This window comes from Rhamphochromis sp. 'chilingali', assembly GCF_963969265.1.
Source record: "Rhamphochromis sp. 'chilingali' genome assembly, chromosome: 20".
Taxonomy (NCBI): domain Eukaryota; kingdom Metazoa; phylum Chordata; class Actinopteri; order Cichliformes; family Cichlidae; genus Rhamphochromis; species Rhamphochromis sp. 'chilingali'.
In genome coordinates, this window is record NC_137947.1 from 28249001 (window position 1) to 28269804 (window position 20804).

Below are 20804 nucleotides of genomic sequence, written 5' to 3' on the forward strand. Positions count from 1 at the left end.
CGTCTAAGAGTTGTTCTGCATTTCGTTTCTGCTTCAGATTGTGCAGGAGTCTCCCTTCCTCACCATGGACCTGCTGGAGTCCTGTTTCCCTTACGTCCTGTTGCGAAACGCCTACCACGCCGTCTACAAACAGAGCATCAGCGCTAATGCATAGACACACACAGACACTAACCACACAAAGGCATACCTTATAGTCTGCTATTGAATGGGGGTACAGACAAAACAAATACACACTACCAGAGTACACTAAATCCAAACTAAACACACTAATCTATGCCTACAAAGCCTCAGCGTGTTCGGACAAAAAAGCAACACTGTCGGCATTTAACACTAAACGCGTAGCATTGAAAACAAATCCACTCAAAATATAAGAAGAGCGTATGAAACACAAGTGCTCAAATTAAAAAGAGGAGGGAAAAAACACAACATATGAACAGAAACACGAGCTGGATGAAGTTGGGGGATCAGTGTCTTTATTTTAATCGTACCGTTTCCATGATGTTGCCAGGGACCACGACCATAGCAACACAAAAAATACATAATGTTTGGTTGGTATAAAGAACAAAAGTATAAATATATAGTATATATATATAGTTGACACTAAAATATTTTTTTTCTCCTTTGTTTTTTTTAGTTTTTTTAATTTTGCAATGAAAGTTTTGAGAACTTTAGTGGCCAGCTGATAACTACTATGTGGTGATGGATTTTTGGATGCTTACTTTGAGAATGCAAATGATTCTGATGTTTTTGTGGGGTTTATTATTATTCTTATTATATTTCTTTTATGGATGCGGGGTGAGGATTCCTGTGTTGATACTGAAAGACATGTTGCTCGTTAATCTGAGTTTACACACGCGTACAGATACACAATCCTGAGCAGATCTACGGTTCCAAACACTAATCTTCGACCATTTCCTAGCAAACAAACACACACACACACACACACACACACATATTCAGACGGACACACACTTGTATAACATGGTGATGTTTTCTTTCTTTTTTTTCTAGCTAGTCGTAACATGAACATTTTGTGGGTAAAGATATAATATCTGTATTCTACTTTGATGTGAAGCTGTCTGTTTTTAATGTTTATGTTTTGTTATTTTTATGACGACGACAATGACGATTTGCCAAATGTGTTGACACTAAAAAAAAGAAAAGTGTGTATCAGGGCTTGGAAGGATTGGAGTGTTGACAAGTGGTGAGAAATGCCGGTTTTTTTGGGCGTTTTCAGTGTTTGACGCCAGCTCTGCGGCAGCTCTGTTAAACTCTTACAGTGGGATCAAGCAAAAGAAAACACTTGCAAGTATTCCCCTCAGCTCCCCTGACTGACGCTGCAGTAGGTGCTACATGTTGTCTGCGGTAGAGTAAAACTACAAAATAACCCCTAATCAGAACGAGTCCACTCGTGGCTCCTGGAAAGGAGCTTCGTTGTTCTTTTGAAGCCCTACTGAAGCAGCTGGGGGAAGCACGCCTTACTCAAAGGCACCTTAGCAGCAGCTGATGATAGCTGACCATCTATAGTCCAGTTATATAACTGTTTAACTTTAATACTAAGGTCATTTTAACCACCTAACACTAATAAAAAAACATAAGATGAACTGGAGCTGCAATAAGAATAAAAAACAATTATTATTCACCCTCAGTGCCGCTTTCACTGGATTTGCAAATTCTGGTCGAAGGGGCATCCACCAATGACTCTTACATATTTGCGACGGTTGTGTGGGACCTTAAAGGACAGATGGACAACTTTTACAAAGTGCAGTCTGATTTTTATTTTCTTCCTCAATCAGAGCACAGCAGGGGCTACGTAATGAGACACAAACCTTACTCTCCTTAAGTTAGCCCTTTGCTAGTGTAATACTAACCCCAGGGCTCTGTCTGAAGGTTCATTCTGCATACTACTCATGACTTTTAACCACTGCTGGAGTTATTCTGCAAGTGGCTGCAAAGTGAAGTCATATTTACAGAACGTAGCAGGAACACAGAAAAAAAAATGTTCAAAAAGGTGTTTCTTCTGTGGCGAGTCAGTAGTTTGCATTATGAGCTTGTAAGGACAGCTCCGTGGACACATTCTGCCATTTGATGTGGAATGGTTGCTGTTTTACTTTATAACTTCTTTTTTTTTCTTCTCTTTTTTTTTGTGTTTCTGATTCCAACTTGTAACTTAAAATGACATGAATAAAATAAACTTTAGGGCTGTGTCAGACCTGAACTCTGAGTGTGTGCCACTACCTGCGATGAATGAGGTAAAAACCAGTAAGTATGAACACACAAGGGTAATTCACAGTCAGGTGACAAGTTAGACTTTACGCAGCAGGTAACCAATCTACTCAGGACTCCTGCAATGATCTACAAGTAAACAACTGTTAAAAAAAAATCAATAATAAGATGTTGCTTTTTGTTACTTCATGTTATTTTATTCAATTATTCAAGATTTTATGGCATTCCTAACAAAACTACTTTGGTAGCCTTGCTGTGTCATAGAAAAGCCACCAGGAGGCATCCAAGATGAAGACAAAAAGTATACAGTAAATTCCTGGTGGCTGAGGGTGTAGCATATATGTCGTCAAATTTGACAAGTTATTGCAGTTATTTATAAGTGCCGGTGATGCCGATCATGTACGCAGAAGAAGAAAAGCATATGGTAATGAAAAAACATAACTCATCTTCAAAGTAATCCATTATAATAATACGTGGTACATTTAGTAATTCCTCATCAAATCCAGTTTATTTGAAGAAAAACAAAAGTAGATGTAGACAAATGTATCATGATGCAGAATTGCAGCAAATTAAAGTGGCAGTTTCCAGTGCTTGGATGCAGATTTTTGAAACCATTCAGTGAGTAAAATGATGAAAAGCTATAATAAGTGATTTGATTCCTGCAGCAACAAACTGCAGGAATCAAATCTCAAGAACACTTTTAAAATTAAATGCAACACAGAACTTTTACATGGTGTGCAGTTCAATAAGACACAAAAAGAAGGGGGAGGGACAATGACCTTTGCACCTGAGTGTAGCCAGTAATATTTGTGCTTTTCCAGTTAGATGGCAGAATGTTTGAGGAATGTCTTATAAACCTTTAGGGTCAACCCGACAATCAATGCAACCTTCGATCAAAATACTGCAATATTTATTGCAGTATTTTGTGTGTTTAAGATATGCTTTGCCTACAAGCTGCAATCTCACGGTGGACATTTTGAAAACTTCTGGTGGGAAATGTATGCAAATTAAAAATAATACATGTATAAATACATATTTGAAAATCCTCCTAATCACGTAGAAGAGAAGTTGGATGATAACATTTTTGCTATATTTTCATTTATCCTATATTTTTGAAATTTGCCAACTGTGTATTAGATCCCATGTTATATCTAGTTGCTATCCATTGTAGTTAATGTAATCTAGGTAGAATTAAATGTACCTAGATTAATTTCCTCCTTGATATTTAAAAACTTTAAAATGATATAAAATGTATAAACAAACAATTGTATAAACAATTTTCCTTCATATATTAAGACAAGCTTGAGATGATAATGTTTCGTTTCCCACCAGAAGCATTTAAAAATCTGGGGCAGTTTAAGGTTCTTTTTTTAATCACTTCTGTTTAAGGAAAAAACATATTTCTGCCCTTATTTATGAACTAAATCTGAGCTCATTTTAATTGTTATGTACTTGGGTGTTAGTTGTGGTCAGGTGACTGTCAGCTGGGCTGTTCCCCTTTTGTTTAAAGTGAAGGAGATGCTGGTTGAACACGTTTCTTTACCTACTGTGATTAAAACCTTAACTGAGCTTTCTATAACCTCCACACAGGTCAGCTTTCCCAACAAGCCCGGACATGCACAGTAGGTGCTTGACTTGGATGGAGATGGATGTTTGAATCCGTCTTGGGGTTTGTCCAGAATATCCACAAATAAATTTGGCCGCCTGTTCAGTGCTGAGGTTTCTCTGCTGGACTAGTCGTCCTGAGCGCTGCCTTCCTCCTCTTCCTCTGGCACAGAGCTTTCCAGCTTACCTGCACAGACACACGCGACAAATGTACCAAAGTCTGCTGAGTGAATTTCAGTTTCTACTGTATTCGAATGATTCTCATACACCTTGAAGGTGTATGCATTTGATTACCTATGCAATGAAAAGAAACCATTACATGATCATAATATTGTCATATAATTAACTTGAGTGTAGCACTTCAATCTTTTGAAAAGCTTTCTGTCGTGTTGTCAAAACACTAGAGAAGCTCGTGTTTTGACAAAACAAGAGAAGCTTTATATATTAAATACTTAATGAACGACAGCTTTACAATGTTATTGTTATAAAGTCGATGTCTTTGGCTTCTGACTACTGAAATACATTCATGTTCAGTAGCACAAACGACTCAGAAACATATTTAGAAATGGTAAATGGCCTATATTTGTATAGCACTTTACTAGTCCCTAAGGACCCCAAAGCGCTTTACACATCCAGTCATCCACCCATTCACACACACTGGTGATGACAGCTACATTGTAGCCACAGCCACCCTGGGGCGCACTGACAGAGGCGAGGCTGCCGGACACTGGCGCCACCAGGCACTCTGACCACCACCAGTAGGCAACGGGTGAAGTGTCTTGCCCAAGGAGACAACGACCGAGACTGTCCAACCCGGGGCTCGAACCGGCAACCTTCCGATTACAAGGCGAACTCCCAACTCTTGAGCCACGATCTCCCTTAGTGGATCAAAAAGGCAAAGATGTCCAAGTATTTTCTGTTTAAACTATTTTTTCATGCCTGTTATGCAGTTATTCCTCAGCCCTGTAAGCTCCCACCCGACTCCTCCATGAGCTACACGAGTACAAGAGTTTAGGTTTGATGGGCAGCATCCAACTTTTAGTTTTCTAGCAGTTAGAAGTTATTAAAGGAGAACACTGTACTACACTGGAAAATGAGAGGTAAACATCCAAACACAACTACAGCCTTATCGTATCAGACGGTAAATGCAGCAAGAACTTTTAGTGTTGTTTTCTTCCCCCCTATAAGGATAATTCTGTTTGATGTGTGCTCATACGTGTAGCTTCTTTACAATCTTTACTCATTGTCAACAGTGTCAGCATCATGGACGTGTGAAGCGAGCCTTTAATTGTGAGATTAGAAACTGAAATCAGAGTTAGAGCTCAGTCAGACTTTTATGTTTATTTCTTAGCATTTTTACTCTTCTCTCATTTTAAAATATTTTTTTCTCAAATCAATAGAATAATAACATAAATTAATTCTTGTTTGAGTCTTATCAAGGCAGTGGTTTAAATGACACTGAGCCAGCTGTAAGGTCACATGTCTGACATCAGCTCAACTTTTGAACTGTAAATCAACCAAGATAAACTTTGAGAAAAGCTGATGGTTATTCAGAGTTGAAATGTTTGCCCAGAACAGGAAGAGACCTCTGGCAGAATCAGGAGGGGCAGCTGTCAGCTGCAGCTGGAGGGTGAGGAGACGGAGCTGAAAAGAGAAGCACGGCGAGATGACCAAACCCAAACTACAGGTGAGAGCAGGAAAGGTAATGACACTGCAATTATGGCTTATAATGAAACACCCTGCTGTCCACGCAGAATCTGAAATAGTTATTTGTGTTCATGGACATGAATTGTCAACACAAATTTGTAGATAATGTGTTGGGTTTCAGTAGTAATCAGAAACATCTGTGACACATACTTTTTCTAGATAAAGCTTTGCAACAGTAACCAAGAAACCAGGTTTTAAAAACGTGACAGACACTGTGGTCAGTGCCTCCAAAAAAGTCAGTACATTAAAAAAAAAAAAAAAAAAGGTCTTACAATGATACAAAAATCTGCTTGTAAACTCCTCCTACATGATCTGGCGCACAGGTACATCTTCCACCCCATATGATGACATCATCATGCTTCCCAAAATTACACATTTGTAGCTCGTGCTCCTATAACACCTTGTAAAAGCATATTATGATTTTAATTGCATGACTGTAACATGCACTTATATCAACAAGCCTTTTATATACACAGTATATCGTGACGTTAACTATTTGACTACTTCACAATCCGCCTAGCAACCACCTAACGATGGACTGTGTATTAATAACACAAATGAAGTGTGAAAATCTGAGATGTGTGTGCCACATTGGGCTGCTTTTGTGAGAGTGAAGTGATTTGTTCCACCATCAACCTTTCCAAACACCAAATGGGAATTCTTAGATTTTTAAAAGTGGAAAATATGAATTTTGCCATTATGTCCATGAATAAGAAGTGCAAGGAAAGAGTTAACCTGGTGAGATCACAGTAATTGATGAAGACCTCCTAATTCTCATTAACTGGAGGACAAAAAATAAAAATAATGAACACACAAAAGTATTTGGTAGCGCTTGCTGATACCGTACAGTTATCATAGTCCTCCTTAGTATTCCAAATACAGATTTGTTTATCCATCTGTTACTGTTACACCGTGTAAAGGCATCACTACTAATAATAATCATAACCATTGTCATAATGATATATCTGTACTTATAATACTGCATAATTCTTAATAGTGTGACATTATTATAAGATGCTAAGTATTTATATATAAAAAGTCCTTTATTTCTCTTGTTCTTTTTTCCATCCATGAGTCAAAATGTCAGGTTTTCTGGAAATTTTGACTTTCGAACTAAAACTCCTAACTCAGTTTTGCATTATGAAGGCAGTTTTAAGCTGCCTAACCTGAACTTTTGCCACTTTTGACAGGATGCAGTTTTAAGCAGGATTCAAAGATAAACCAGATAACGATGCATTTAACCACTTGTGATAGTAAAGCCACTTCTTCTCACAGCACATCCTGTCTGTGGATTGTTTTTATTTCCCCCCTCTCACGGCCTTGGGATTTAAAAACACCAGGACTCGTGCTGCATAAACCAAGCACTCCTTTACAACTCCACATGTTAATGCAGTCATGTGCAGATGCTGATCTCCAGATAGTCACGTCGCTGCAGATATAAATGCTTTAATCTCTTAATGGTTGTCTCAGTCTGCTCTGCTCTATCCCACATGGCTTCATATTTAAAGGAGAGACAATAAGACATCGTCAGACATTTTGTTTTTTGTTTTTTTGTTGAGGAAGGAAAAAAATGTGCTGTTGCTTAAAACCACACTCAACATGAAGCCAAACCCCAAATGCAAAAATGTTTCAGCCTAAACGTATGTTTCTTTAAACGGTCTTGAGAAAGTAGGACAAAGACGTGCTTGAATATAATCTTTATTTTTACAGCCAAAGTTTTTAAAGTTGGTACATCCAGCTAAAATCTTTTATGTGCATGTGTGTGCGCATGAAAGCGCGTGAGAGCTGCTACCAAATCAAATCATACTGCATATAGGTGTAGCATAAGAGTGAAGCAGAGTGTTAATAGGATGTGATGAACACCAGTGAGAAAGATGAAGGGGAAAGTCTGTTACTGAGAGACGAGGAGATGAAAGGCGGCTATCGGGAGACAGAGTCCGGACTGGACACTTCCTTTTTGTGGTCACATGACAAATCTGAGAAATGGGAAGAGAAGAGGAAGGATGGAAGAAGGCACAAGAGTGGAATATCATGCAAAGCCACAGGAAGATAAGAGAGGGAGACACAGGAGTTGTGCTGTTAGTAGTCTCTTCTCAACAAATTTCAAATCACAGACTGTTAGTATGGAAATGTGAGCATACAGTGAAGGTTAGAGGATGTGCATCAGTGATTATTTTAGAGAAATAGCAGATTTTGGACACTCAGGATTTGAGTAAAAGCAGCAGCTGTTTACAGTCGCAGTTCTTCCTTTCTAATAGACTAGCTAAGAAAAATATCTGCTTCTTTAGCTGCTCGATGTTCAGCTTTCCTCACCTGCTCGTATCTGACTTTCTGTTTGCTGTGCGTTGCTGGGAGGTGGTTTTCTCAGGACTAGGCTGCGGTGGCTGATAAGAGCAGGCAGCTGAGAGACTAGAGCTTAATTTATAGTACTGCATTGAATCTTTGCTGTAGTGATCGATGTCGTTTGAATTTATACACTGGTGTGTCTGCATAACTCTGCTGTCAGAAGCAAAACTCCGCTAATAAATCCTGAACAACAGTTAATTTCATGGCTATACAGGAAGGAGAGAAGACTTAAAGCTGAGTGCAAACACAACTTTGAAATGTTTTTGCACTGGCAAAATGCGAGCTTGTTTATTATTTTAATGAGCAAACTCGATGCAACTACATCCCATTACAGTTTGTTTCATGGAAATATTGTCCTTGGGCTAATCAGTAAACTGTTTGCACTGCATCTATGCACTCATTATCGTCTATCCAAGGTTCAGTTTCAGTGTACTTTAGTGCACAGTACTGTAAATGTCTTTCTCCAACACTGTAATATTCCTCATAGTGGATCCTGTGGCCTTTCTGTTGGGACACGTAATCTCTCCAGCTATACCTGAGTCTTCTCTCCAAGGCAGGAGGCGCCAGTCTTATTAAAAAAAGGCACTTCAACAGTCTGCTTTCAGCATGAATCCCCCCCTTTTCTAACTATGCTGTCTGTGGCCCCTGGAGGATCTCCTGAGGATAATGGGTCATGCTTGCTCAGAAGATAATTACCCCCTTCAGCCTGACCTTGGAGAGGAGCTTGCTCACAAGTGTCTGACCAGGCCTGAATACATGGGTCCTAATTTAGAAAGGAAAATAACATGGATCTGCTGGCCTGTAGGCCCATACCTATTATTATATTCAATGCAGTACTATAAATGACACTGATATAGTTTCTGCGTATGCAAGCATAGCTAGATCTGCACGGGTTCAAGTGACACAACTTTCTTCACCGGTGTTGGCCAAATGTTTGTGCTGTTTAATATCCCTACACCTGAAGGTACAAAAGTCATAACAAACAATTACTTTGTAGTGAAGTGAGCGTTAAAAACAGTGGAAAGTGTTCAGGTTAGCAATTTAAATAGCATCATCACTGATGGGCTATTTAATGTTAGGTCTTTTAGAGGACTGCACAAGCATGTCTGCACTGGCTGTTTCCATATAGTCCAAAAGGTAATACCGTGCATCAATGCAAATATAATTTTGTTTCTTGTTATTTTATTTTATGACACTTTATCTGCAGTACTTGCATGCAACTTAATCTGGCTTTTGCTGCTGGCAACTTCACAATATCATAATTTAGTCTTGAAATGAACGTGTGTGTGTGTGTGTGTGTGTGTGTGTGTGTGTGTGTGTGTGTGTGTGTGTGTGTGTGTGTGTGTGTGTGTGTAAGGCCAACTGTTTACTCCAAAAAGTCAGATTATGGTATGAGAACTGTGTTTTGGGTTTCAATTTTCCTCTGCCAACATTTAGTTGGCATGGAAGTCACTAAACTAGCTGACCTTGAAGTCAAAGTAAGTCATTATTGTGTAACAACTAGACAAAAGTGATTGGTTTGGGGGTTTTTTGGAGTACACTGCTGACCAGTTGGTGTTATGTATGCCCAGCTAAAAATATTTTACCCCCTGAACTGTTGCTCTCTGCCATTCCTCTCTCTTGATTGGCTAACAGCAGACTCGCCTCATTCCCATTGGCTTCCTCTGGCCCATTGTGATTACCCCACATTGCAGCGGTAACATAGAGCTCTGCTGTGACTGGGCTGAGCTCGCTGTCTGTCTCACAGAGCCCTGCCCCCAGAAGGTGTTGCTCCACCCCCAGCTGAAGCTCTGAGGAGAGAAGAGCACCTCTAGTGGAGATACACTTCAACTACAGGCACATCACTTTAGCGCAGGAACGGCTCAAGATAGCAAACGTAAAAAGGAATTTGTAGAATGAAAATGAAAGGGACCAAATTAGAAGACCAAAAAGTTAAACTGAAGGAGAGCAAAACAGATTGGGCTTCTAGTAACATCAGAGTTAAACCAGAGGAATATGTATCACTTGTAGAAGAAGTCTGTGAAGGTTCTCAGTCATCCAGTTGAATGTAGTCTAAGGAGCTTGGAAACAAAAGCATCTGGACCTTTTTAGGTTTCTTGAAGATCATCCGAGAAGCTTCTTTAGTTCTAAAAGCAATTGGTAGAGACATCTCTAAAGGACTGATTGTGACCCACACCCATTTTCACACCTTGGCTCAATAGGGGGTCCATGACCCTCCTGGGAACATTCACATAGGTCTTCAAATCTGGGACTCTCCACCAATTGCTCTCAGATTTGAAGAAGCTTCTCGGGTGAGAGGTAAAAAGTCTTCAAGAAACCTAAAAAAATCCATACGCTTTTTCTTTTCAAGCTCCTTAAACTATCACTTGTAGATTTTTTGCAGTTGCTGATATACTGTAAAAGTTTAGGCTGTTAAGGAAGAACTTTTGTATTTTATAAGTTTGTCAAATATAATACTGAATCACACACAGATCAAGGTTAATATAGTTGGAACTAAACTTAAAAACTTAAAAGTGTATTAATAATAATTGTTTATTGTTTGAATTAAAGGTTTTTGTTTTGTCAACAGTGTGTGCCTGATGAGGCTTTAATGAAATATAATATTTTTAAAAAAAAAGTACGACAGTGAGAGAAAACATATTAAACACCGCGCTGGGACAGTAGATTTATAAATAAAAAAAATTTCCTTATCCAACAAAATGTAAATGCTTGCTATGGATTTAGGGCATAGGCAGTTACTCAAGAGACTATTAGCCACACACACACACACACACACACACACACACACACACACACACACACACACACACACACACACACACACACTCCCTCTTTCACTTAGTCTTACATACACACTCACTCAGCTGGGATCAATAAAAGAAAAGCTTTTACAGTCTCCACTTCCCGGAATCAAGTCAGTGCTGCACTCTCTGCCCAGACGTATATGTGCTGCGTTCTTTTTCTTTCCTCTTTATAATTTCCCCCCTAAAACACACACCTTTTTCTGCGTACTCCTAAAGCAGAGTTGTCCGTGCTCCCCGGATATAAAAAAATCACCAGTGTGTTTTTTTCCCCCTCTTTTTTCTCAATCAGCCTCTCCTGTTCTGCAGCAGTTGCATCACTTCCTCTGATTCCTGCTTTCCATGTGGAATCTCTATAATAGTTTCATCAATTATTCAGCTCCAGCGACGATAACAAAATGACAAAAACTGCTACAGGAAAGTCATGCTAAAAGACATCAGACGGGTGCTTTTTGCATTGTTTTGCTGGCGACAGCTGAGACGCTGCCTGAGTTGACAAATGAATCTTCAAACAATTAAGTCCCTGCAAATCTGTGTTTCTGATCAAAGTATTCATCAGACCATTATTCACAGCCGATTATGAAGCGGCAGGAATGAATGGGCACCTCACAATCTGAGGCCATGGTTCTCAGTTGGAAAAGGGTGGAGTGAAATGGTAAATGGCCTGTATTTGTATAACGCTTTACAGATCCAGTCATCCACACACACTGGTGATGGCAGCTACATTGTAGCCACAGCCACCCTGGGGCGCACTGACAGAGCCGAGGCTGCCGGACACTGGCGCCACCAGGCCCTCTGACCACCACCAGTAGGCAACGGGTGAAGTGTCTTGCCCAAGGAGACAACGACCGAGACTGTCCAAGCCGGGGCTTGAACTGGCAACCTTCCGATTACAAGGCGAACTCCCAACTCTTGAGCCACGATCGCCCAGAGTGGGACAAGTTGCTGCCCTAAGTAGACGAGTTTAGGTCGTATCTCTGAGTCCTGTTCATGAGTGAGGAGAGAGCAGAGTGAGGAGCTGATGGAGGGATTATTATTAGGCCTAGAGTACAGCATTTCTATGAACTATATTTGACATAAGTGGTTATTAATCCATCCATACTTTAAAGAGGACCTCTTCTGCTCAGTTCCACCTTCATAATTTTGTAATCTTGGACTCTAGAATTCCATGATTAACAGTTCAGAATCATTTTTATTCATGTTATGCTGGGGCCCTTACTTCATCGTCTTCTGTCTGAACCAGGTTCTTTTGCCTTTCTTTGCTTTTAAAGCCACCCTTCCTCTAGATTTTGTCATTGGCTTCTCCTCATAAGTAGAAGTTTGAACGCCCAGAGCCGTGTCCATCTTCCTGAGGACATGTGCTCTCATCCCGAACCAAGACTAGAAAAAGCTGTCTGAAAATGAGCCTACAGAGGATTCTTCTTTTTTAAAAAACATTTGCCTGATTCCCTTTAATATAAACACCCACCGCTGTGGTAGGATATATATGTGAGCGATAATAAAGGAAAAAAGACGAGCCATTAGAAGTAACCCTGACTATCTTCTCTCTGTCACGCTGCCAGCTGGAAATCAGATCACAGGCTGGGAAAAACAGGGCCAGAGGCTAAAGAACAAACAAGGCTAAAACTCAGACTAAAGAAAGGAAATCTTAAGAACAACAAATATGTGAAGCAAAACAAGCAGAGCTTCCATCCTAAAGGCAGAACATACAGATACCACAAAACTTAAGAGAGGAGGGAAGAGACTAGTGTGTACACAGCTGCAAGCAATGACACTGCAGACATTAGAGGGTATCGTATCAAAATTTTGTAGAAAAAAAAATCAATAGACTGAACGAAAATACACGCATAAGGACAAGTTTGTAGCTTTTATTCTGACTATAAATCATGTGTTAGTTATTGAATATTGCTGGTTGGATAACATTTTCTAACAACATGCGGATTGTCGGCTCGGTCTCCCTCAAATCAGACTGATTTTGATGATGCCAAAGAGATACAATAAAGAGTCTGTTGCTAATTATCCAAAACTTTAAGCTCGTCTGAGTCAAAGATGTGTAATTGATTTATAAAAAAAAACATCAACAGTAGATGCTTTTATTTCTGTTTCTGTGCCTTTTCATAGACTACAAAGACAAACGCTGTCGCAGCTCCTTAAACATGTAGAATCTTTGCTTTTCTATCAGTGATGCTACATGTCTTTCATTATTGTTTTAATGCACATTTTGGTGTCTTTGTTGTTTCTGGTGCATCTCGTTGGTGTTTTAATTATAGGAAAAATGTGGCTTTTAAAACAATAGATAACATTTGGGCTTGTGATGCACCACATAAATCCTCATAATCCTCTCCTCGAGGGAAAACTGAGCTTTTATGCTTTTTATAGACATTGTACACATTTGGGTTTTTTTTTTTGTTGTTGTTGTTTTTTTTAATTAAATGGAGACGAGGCTGGAACCAGCTGTGCATTTACCTTTCATGGAGGGTGGGGCATAGGTGCTCTGCTTCCTCTGAGAGGACTCTGAAGCCTGCAGAGCAAAAGAAAAGAAAATCATCTTTGTGACAAAAGTTCAAAATGAAAATTCTCCTCTAACCGTCAAATGACTGAGTGGAGTCCAAACATATCTATTTATCTGCTGTTGTGAATCTTTAATCATAAAAATCTTCCAATAATTGTTTTTCATTCAATAATCAATACATTATTTTTTGCAGTGAACCATGGCTAACAGTCAAATGGTTTGAAACATGAATATGTTTTTAAAAGGATGAAAAAAACACTTCATTATAATGGGTGGTTGCCTCCAGTTCATCTACACTATGATGTTAAAGTGATAGTTGGATACAGTAATACAAAATCAAAATTTGATTTTTTTTCTAGATTTATTAAAGATTGTCTAATTTTTATAGTTAGTATTTTTAAATTCCTTTTTTCATAAAATGACTGAAAACCTTAAAGATATTTTGCATTTCTGTCATAGATGAGACTGATTACAGTCATGTGAAAAAGAAATGTAACTAAAAGGTTGTTTTGCAGTACTTTATCAGTCGCTAACATCGTGGAGGTCTTTTTTTTTTTTTTTTTTTTTAATTTGCTTATACAGAGAAGATTATTATTTCCATCTGACAAATGTTTACCTGTTGCTGAGTTTCTCTTTTCCCTGTATCTGTGTGCATTTACAACTATATATACAAACCTGTGAGTCTCCACTGGCATTGTTCTGATCTCCAACATCTGCAGGAGAGATAAAACAACAGAAATTGAGCTTTATCCTTAAATCCATTTGCCATAACCTCACCTCTTTCTTTTGATTCTTTGCTTTCTTATTATCAGGTTTCCAGCTCAGTAGTGTGAATGCTGGCATTAAGAGTTCTCATGGGGGGCGGGGTCTGCCAGCTAGTTCACACCACATGGGTAATGGGTAGCGGGTTTTTAGTAATTTGGCTTCCTCTGTGGCCTGAAGCCATGCTGTGATCCACTTCAAAAACAGCACAGCTGCAGTTTGTACGCTTCCCAGTGCAACATGTACTGGTGCTGGTCGTGTTAATCAGTATTGATCGCCCATACAGGCATGGAGGGATTATGAGAGAACAGGCCCCTGGTCATGTAAAAAGCCCCTCACCAGTATGCATGCAGTAACAATACACCCACACGGGAGGAGGTGCAAAACAATTCAGTTTTGAGTCTCTGTGGTTGTTTCTTCACCATCTGCTCGGATCTTTTTCTATTATTTCTGCACCTACTTTTGGCTGTCAGATTTTTACTGTGGTCAAAACATGTCATTGCTATCTATAGAAGATTTTGTCTGTAGAGAAATGAATTAGTTATTTTATTTCATTCTTTATTTTTGGCAAACACATAAAACCTAAATCACAAATTAACAAAAAGAACAGTTACCGTTATGATATTATTGATGAGTTGAAATATCAATATAGTATAAATACATTTTTAAGCATAATTTTTATTTGTCAATAATGGGATCTGTATTTTTTTTATTGCTTTACATCTGTTTCTGTTGTGCATCTTGTTTTGCTTGATTTGCATCTCTTGGCAGTTTTTCATGTTATTCTTCCAACTTTTCTGCTTTTTGTATTTCTGTGTCTGCTATAATTTAACAGCCTTAATCCCACTCAAAGCACCAAAAGCTTTTAGTGCCAGGAACCTGTTACAAGAAGCTAAAGGGTTCCTATTCTGCTGTTTGCCTGTGTTTCCACTGCACTCGTAAAGCCTGAAAAGGTTTATTCGGCTAAAATAGTAATGACTCTTTCTACATGTGTGTTGCATCTCAGCTGACTCCATCTCTGTCCTCAGTCTGTGTCAGGGCTGCAGGTCTGTGCAATTTAGAAAATAACATTTTATTTCTCCGGGTGGCCACCACTGCTTACTCGTCCTCGTGCTCATTGAAACCACAGACTGTATACAAAAGATGGATGTAGTATCCAGATCTTAAATTATGGCCTGACTGTTACGATGGCCACTGTGACAGATTTGGTATAAACACAGAAAGTGCAAAAGTAGCTTCTGGATTGCAGCGCTTTTAACCTGCATCCCTATTAATGACCAGTAGGGGGCGATTTCTCTGTTTGCAAAAACAAGACTGGCTGTATAAAAGTTTGTGAGAAAACACAGTAGAGCTGCAATCGCCACTCCTAAAGTTCCTAAATTTTTATAAAATATTAGTGACTCTTCTGAAACTTGTGGGTTAAATAATTCACTGTAAAATAATAACACTCTGAATGCATCAGGAGTAACTCAGGGTCGGGTGCCTTGCGTAAGAACACTTTGGCTTGCAGACCGCAGCCACAGTAATGTTTTGGGTTTTTTTTTTTAACTTAATGTGAAACATATCTGCCATCATTTCAAAGAGTGGAAAAATATTGAAACTAATTAGCAAATTTAGAACATTGGGTCTGCAGTTCCTGTCCCAGTGACCTTATTTGAAAGCATGTGGTTGCTTCTTGCTTTCACAGCTGCCAGCTGCTTCTCCTCCTACAGACCGTCGGGTGAACTGACTGAAAATTAGGAAGAACTACAAATTTAAAGTGGTTTTAGGTCATAATTGGTTAATGGAAATGGTGAGATTAAAAAGAATATTCATGTTTATACCACAGACGATAAAACATTTAGATTTATGTGCAGCCTCTCTCAAGACTCTCACTGTTGTGTTTTGAGTGTCATTTGCTAGATAAAGAGGAAGGAGTGAAAAATAACCAAGGTTTAAAAATGAAAACAGTCCTTTCTTTAACTAAGACTTGAAAATCATGAGCTTTAGATTCTTTTTGTGCATAGCATAGCCAATCATGCACAGAAAGATCGAGATGATTTGTGGCTGCCCTCTGCTGAGAATATTTCTCTCTGTGTGTTGAAGATACTGAAGTTGTTTCTGTCTGTCTCGCTCTCTGGCTTTTTTTTTCCCTTTTAAGCAACATTTTTGGGATTTTTCTTTCTTTAGAAATGGACAAAATGGCAGCTTAAAACCAAATCGGGCGCCTGCAGAGCTCAGTGCAGTTGTAATGGGACCAGCCTCAGAGCTGAGCTCACAGAATGGAATCAGCGTGATTATTCAATCAGTCGGTTCCCGTGTAGAGGGATTTATAACAGCTTAGAGCACAAACACACACTCTGCAGGCATCCATCAGCCCGCTCTAAACACTCAGATCACTTACCAAAAGTAATCTAATAAAGGTTCCATTACAGCTGCTGCTTTTCAGCAGCCCGTCTCCCACTCTACCTCTCACCCTTTCTCATTTCCTCTTTCCCTGTCTCACCTGTGCCAGGTTGTCTGTAGATCTGCAGAGTGGCAGGAGTTGGTCTTCTGCGGCGGATCTGAGGTAAACACACACACATTTTCATCATTAACCCTTGAAATCATTCGTTGGCTTTGGGAACACTAACTTCAGTCCATTGTCCAAATAAACCTTTATGAAAAATACCAGCTGGAACAAACTGTCCCGACTATCGCAGTGTAAAGAAACACAACGCTGTGCATCTGTGTAAATGTAACAGTGTACTCTTATTAGCAGGGTGAGGTTTATGGGTTTATGATCCCCAGTGCATATTAAAAATACAGTCTGCTACTTAAACTTTTATTACTTGATTCAAGGTTTAAAAGCACATCTTTCCCACAAACCACGCTGTGATAAAGTAACTAACTAAAGTAAACTAACAACTGCCTGACTTAATATTTATTTTTCTACCTCATTCTTTGGAAGAGTGTAATATTGAGGACATTTCAAATCCAAATTTCTAATTTTTAAATGCAACTCGTAGTCTATATTCCCAAAGATTTAATGCGCAGACACTTTGGCAACAGTCCCTAACCCTTGCAGTGCATGTTTTCTGGGTTTTCCTGGCTCAGAACCAGCCTGTGGGTGTACAACTGCACATTGAAGTAAACACTATACAGTAAGGGCATTCAGTCTATAATCATATATGACTAAAAAGATCACTTGACCCTTACTGGAAGGTGGCTTTTCAGGAAAAGAAAAAAATGATAGCCAGTAGTAAAAAATGCACACTGTCGTTCATTGTTTATTTGACAGGGAGAGGTTGGTGCGATGGTATCTCTTAAAACCATCTGTGAAATTTATCTGTGATTTGTGGGAATGCTGACACTTTCTGAGGCAGTCACTCCCCCAACATTAGATGCAGGGGGCCCTAATCAGTCACTGTTCATCACCAACTTCCTCAAACAGTCCATAAAGATGTCAGGAAAAAGCAAAGAGCAGCAACTCCCTGATATATGACGGTTAAGCTTGTTTGTAAAAGCAGCTTATGCTTCTTCCTCTTAGAGCCACTCAGGATCAGCTAAAGAAAAAATGTGCCTCTGCCAGGCTTCTCCACATTTGAGGAAACGGTCAGTTAGTAAGAATTATCCCATTTTACCATGAATGCCTTTGAACCAAAGTAACCTAGAAGAAAAGGTGAGCAAGATTTCTTGGGATTTCCGTCATCAGCTACTTGTAAAACAAACAAGGAAAAGCATTTCTGATTCCTGGAAGAGATGGGAGTAAATACACTATGTAAAAGTTTATGGAAGTTACAGTAAATAAGTCACTGTTAAATTATTTAAATGGTATTTCAGTGTGTATTTTTTTCTGTAATTCTTCATATCATTTATTCAAAGTCACATAAATCTCCTGCACTTAAACGCCTGACCAACAGATGTGAAAACAAAGCACTTAAAAGTGTCACATGCACTGCAGCTCAAACACAGCGTACCCATTAAATACACATGCTGTCAGCCAGATACACAAACGGCCGTTTTCATAATGCCGACTTGCGCACATGCTCTGCACCCACACACCGAAAATTCCTGATAACACACGCAGGACATAAAAGCCCCATTCAGCTCTCACATGCATGAGCCAAACTCTTTGGCCCACACATGCTCGGATACACTCACATGTTCGGCAGCCTGTGGGTCAAGCTGTCCCTGCAGCGGAGGCACAGCGAACTGGATCTTCTTTGGACTGCTGGGCTCCATTATTACTGACTGAGAGATAGAAAGAAAGACAGAGGAGAGAGAGAGAGAGTGGATGTGTGTGTGTGTGTGTGTGTGTTTGTGTGTCAAGGAGGGAGGGAATAGAGAGGGAGTGTGGGAGTGGTCTCCTCTTGGCCGATGTGGTCCATTATCACTAATTGACAGATGTGATGAGCTAGAGAGAAAATGAGGGGGGAGCAGCCAAGACAGTGCAGTGTTTTCCGAAACAACATCTGATATTTACTGAAATAGTAAATTTACTCAATTATTTCCAATCTCATGATATTATTCTGTTCATAGAGTGCAGATGTGCCTGGCCTGATCTCACATGTTCACTTGAGCTGCTTCAATTTACAGCTTTCACTTCACCACTAGAAGCCACATTTAGCCCCAGATCAATGCTATTTGAGGTCTGTTACGCTTGAAAGTTATAAGAGTATGGCATTGATTTTATGATGGAAAAAGACCATGTGACCAAAGATGGCAACAACAGGCCTCCATCGTAACTTTTTCTCAATTTAGCAACATGAGTAGGAATCTGCAGCCGTGCTCTGCTTAGGCATGGTGGAGGAAAATACTAGCACTGAGGTTTTGCAGGTATATCATGGCCACCTTATTAGTTTAGAATGCTTGTATACAGGTAGATGACAACTTAAAGGGAAAGCCTGAAACCCTTGACCCCTGCAGGGAGGATATCTGGTGAATCTGTTATGCTACATTTGGTTTGGGTGCTCTAGAGTGAAGGTTTGCTGTAAATCGATGCAAAGCTGCTCTGAGGGATCACATTTATTCCATAATGAAATATTTTTGCCCTGATGGGAGTCGTCTCTTTCAGGATGACATCCATGGGAAACGAGGATGAGGATGAAAACGGTGTGAATCATCTGCCGTGACCTTCACAATCACCAGATCTCAGCCCAGCAGAACACCCGTGGGAGATTTTGGACCAATTTTATTTTAAACCATCACCGAAACACAAAACGACAAGCTGTGCTTTATGCCTCCACAGAATTGATGCCAAGCTGCACTGAAGCTGTTCTGGTGTTACATGTTTATTTTATAAAGCTGCTACAATAGTTATTCCGTTTATTTTGTCACCTGTCTGCATCTTTTCATTTAGAAACCAAGAAAAGAAAATCTTAATGAGATGCTAACGTTTTGCTGCATACAGAGTTTTGCCACCAATGAAAGATTTCATTAGTTTGTGTAATTTTTAAATGGTGAAATATAAGAGGAAAATGCACGAGTTTAAATAATACATTTAATGTGTGGTGAAGTTATAGTTTTGGTGTTTGATTATAGAAGCACGTATAAAATCATTTTGTATGTACTGAGGGAAGTTAAGAGTAAAAAAAAAAAGGAAGAACGGGAATGAAGAAAAGTCATCCTCCCCTTTGGTTCTCTGCAGATCTGCAGCATTTACATGTTCTACCCCCAACTCTGAAAAAACGCCATCCTTTACCATCAATGACATCAGTGCATGTTTGTGCGTGTGCTGGCAGCCATAGTGGAAACAGTGTGTCGCAGTGGAGACATCTGGAAACTTGGTGGCTACTGTAGGTGGAACAAACCACACAGGCATCATACAAAGAGCCTCTTGTTAGTTTTTTCATGCACTTGGAAACCGTCCAATGCTGTTCTGTGAAGGTGAGACAGAAAAGACTGTTGTGTTATCTGCAGCGTACAAGCACCTGCATTTTACCCTCGTAACAGTCGAGTTCCTCTGTGCGGGGCATGACGTGAGATCACGGGTAACATGTTCTACCAGAATTGCTGTGAGTACTTGAGAGGATAATGGAATACATTAAGGAAAAAGGAAAGAAATGAGAACATCTGACAGATCGCTAAGAGCCGATCTTATCTTGGTCTTTTTAGCCATTTAAGCAATGCAGTATCCATCAGTCAACTCGTTTTGGTCCAAAGTAAAAAAAACAACAAAATTTTAGATGATATTATCCACTGTAAAAATAATAATAATAAATATCCAAGATAGATGTAGAATAAAATAATCAAATATGCTAAAAACCCTCAGTCTCACTCTCACCCACAAAACACCATACACATTACAAAACCTTTGGTAACCACACCAACCCAAATAATGTATATATAGATAGATATAGAATAGCGGTAGGACTACATGCCTTTAGAGCCAGAGTCTTAAGTTCGAGTCCCAGTATATCCAGTAAGGGGCAGAAACAAGAAGGCATTGGTAGGCAAGAGATGAAAATAGGGTGCTCTTGAAATGGGTTGCAAATGTTGTCTATAGGCATCTTTCATACCCAACAGCCGCATTAATGACAAAAACTATTAGCAATAGTCTTCTTCTGACATTTGTAAGAAGGGACTGCTGTCACGACTGGACAAGGTACAACACAGGTTGGGGGGAGAGAGATATAATCACTCCCACCTGAGATGTTATTTATCAAGACTACCATAATAAACCCAACATAAAAATCAGAATAAAGGATAAAACAAATGTTGACTGATGCCGATGAAAGAAATTTCGTAAGAATGTGTTGTGGTGTATCTAGAAACTTTAGACCAGAAGGAGACACAGCGAGAAAATATTACTGGATCCAGGCATATCATTAATGCTCGATGTGTAAATGTCTTTAATAAAAATCTATACAGCATTCCAGGAGATG

At 39.4% G+C, this 20804-nt stretch overlaps 2 protein-coding genes across 4 annotated transcripts in view; one reads left to right on the top strand and one right to left on the bottom strand.

The window, feature by feature from the left end:
- nckap1 (NCK-associated protein 1) overlaps positions 1 to 2216 on the top strand; it is a 37969-nt gene extending 35753 nt beyond the window's left edge. For both annotated transcript variants that reach the window (XM_080869791.1, XM_080869792.1), the window contains exon 31: positions 38 to 2216. In XM_080869791.1, coding sequence (XP_080725917.1) covers positions 38 to 154 — 117 coding nt within the window. In that variant the 3' untranslated portion in view covers positions 155 to 2216. The remainder of the gene's footprint in view (positions 1 to 37) is intronic.
- ppp1r1c (protein phosphatase 1, regulatory (inhibitor) subunit 1C) lies at positions 1083 to 18232 on the bottom strand. Of its 2 annotated transcripts, none has more exons than XM_080869796.1 (6): positions 18082 to 18232; positions 16445 to 16502; positions 13873 to 13910; positions 13152 to 13206; positions 9471 to 9674; positions 1083 to 4018 (listed from the first exon to the last, which is right to left on the bottom strand). In XM_080869796.1, the coding sequence occupies exons 1-6, from the start codon at positions 18160 to 18162 to the stop codon at positions 3960 to 3962; spliced, it is 495 nt and encodes a 164-aa protein (XP_080725922.1). In that variant the 5' UTR covers positions 18163 to 18232; the 3' UTR covers positions 1083 to 3959. The 2 variants fall into 2 exon arrangements, with proteins under 2 accessions (XP_080725922.1, XP_080725921.1); XM_080869795.1 differs by lacking the exon at positions 1083 to 4018 and adding an exon at positions 7224 to 7514.
- Between the last annotated feature and the right edge of the window lie 2572 nt (positions 18233 to 20804).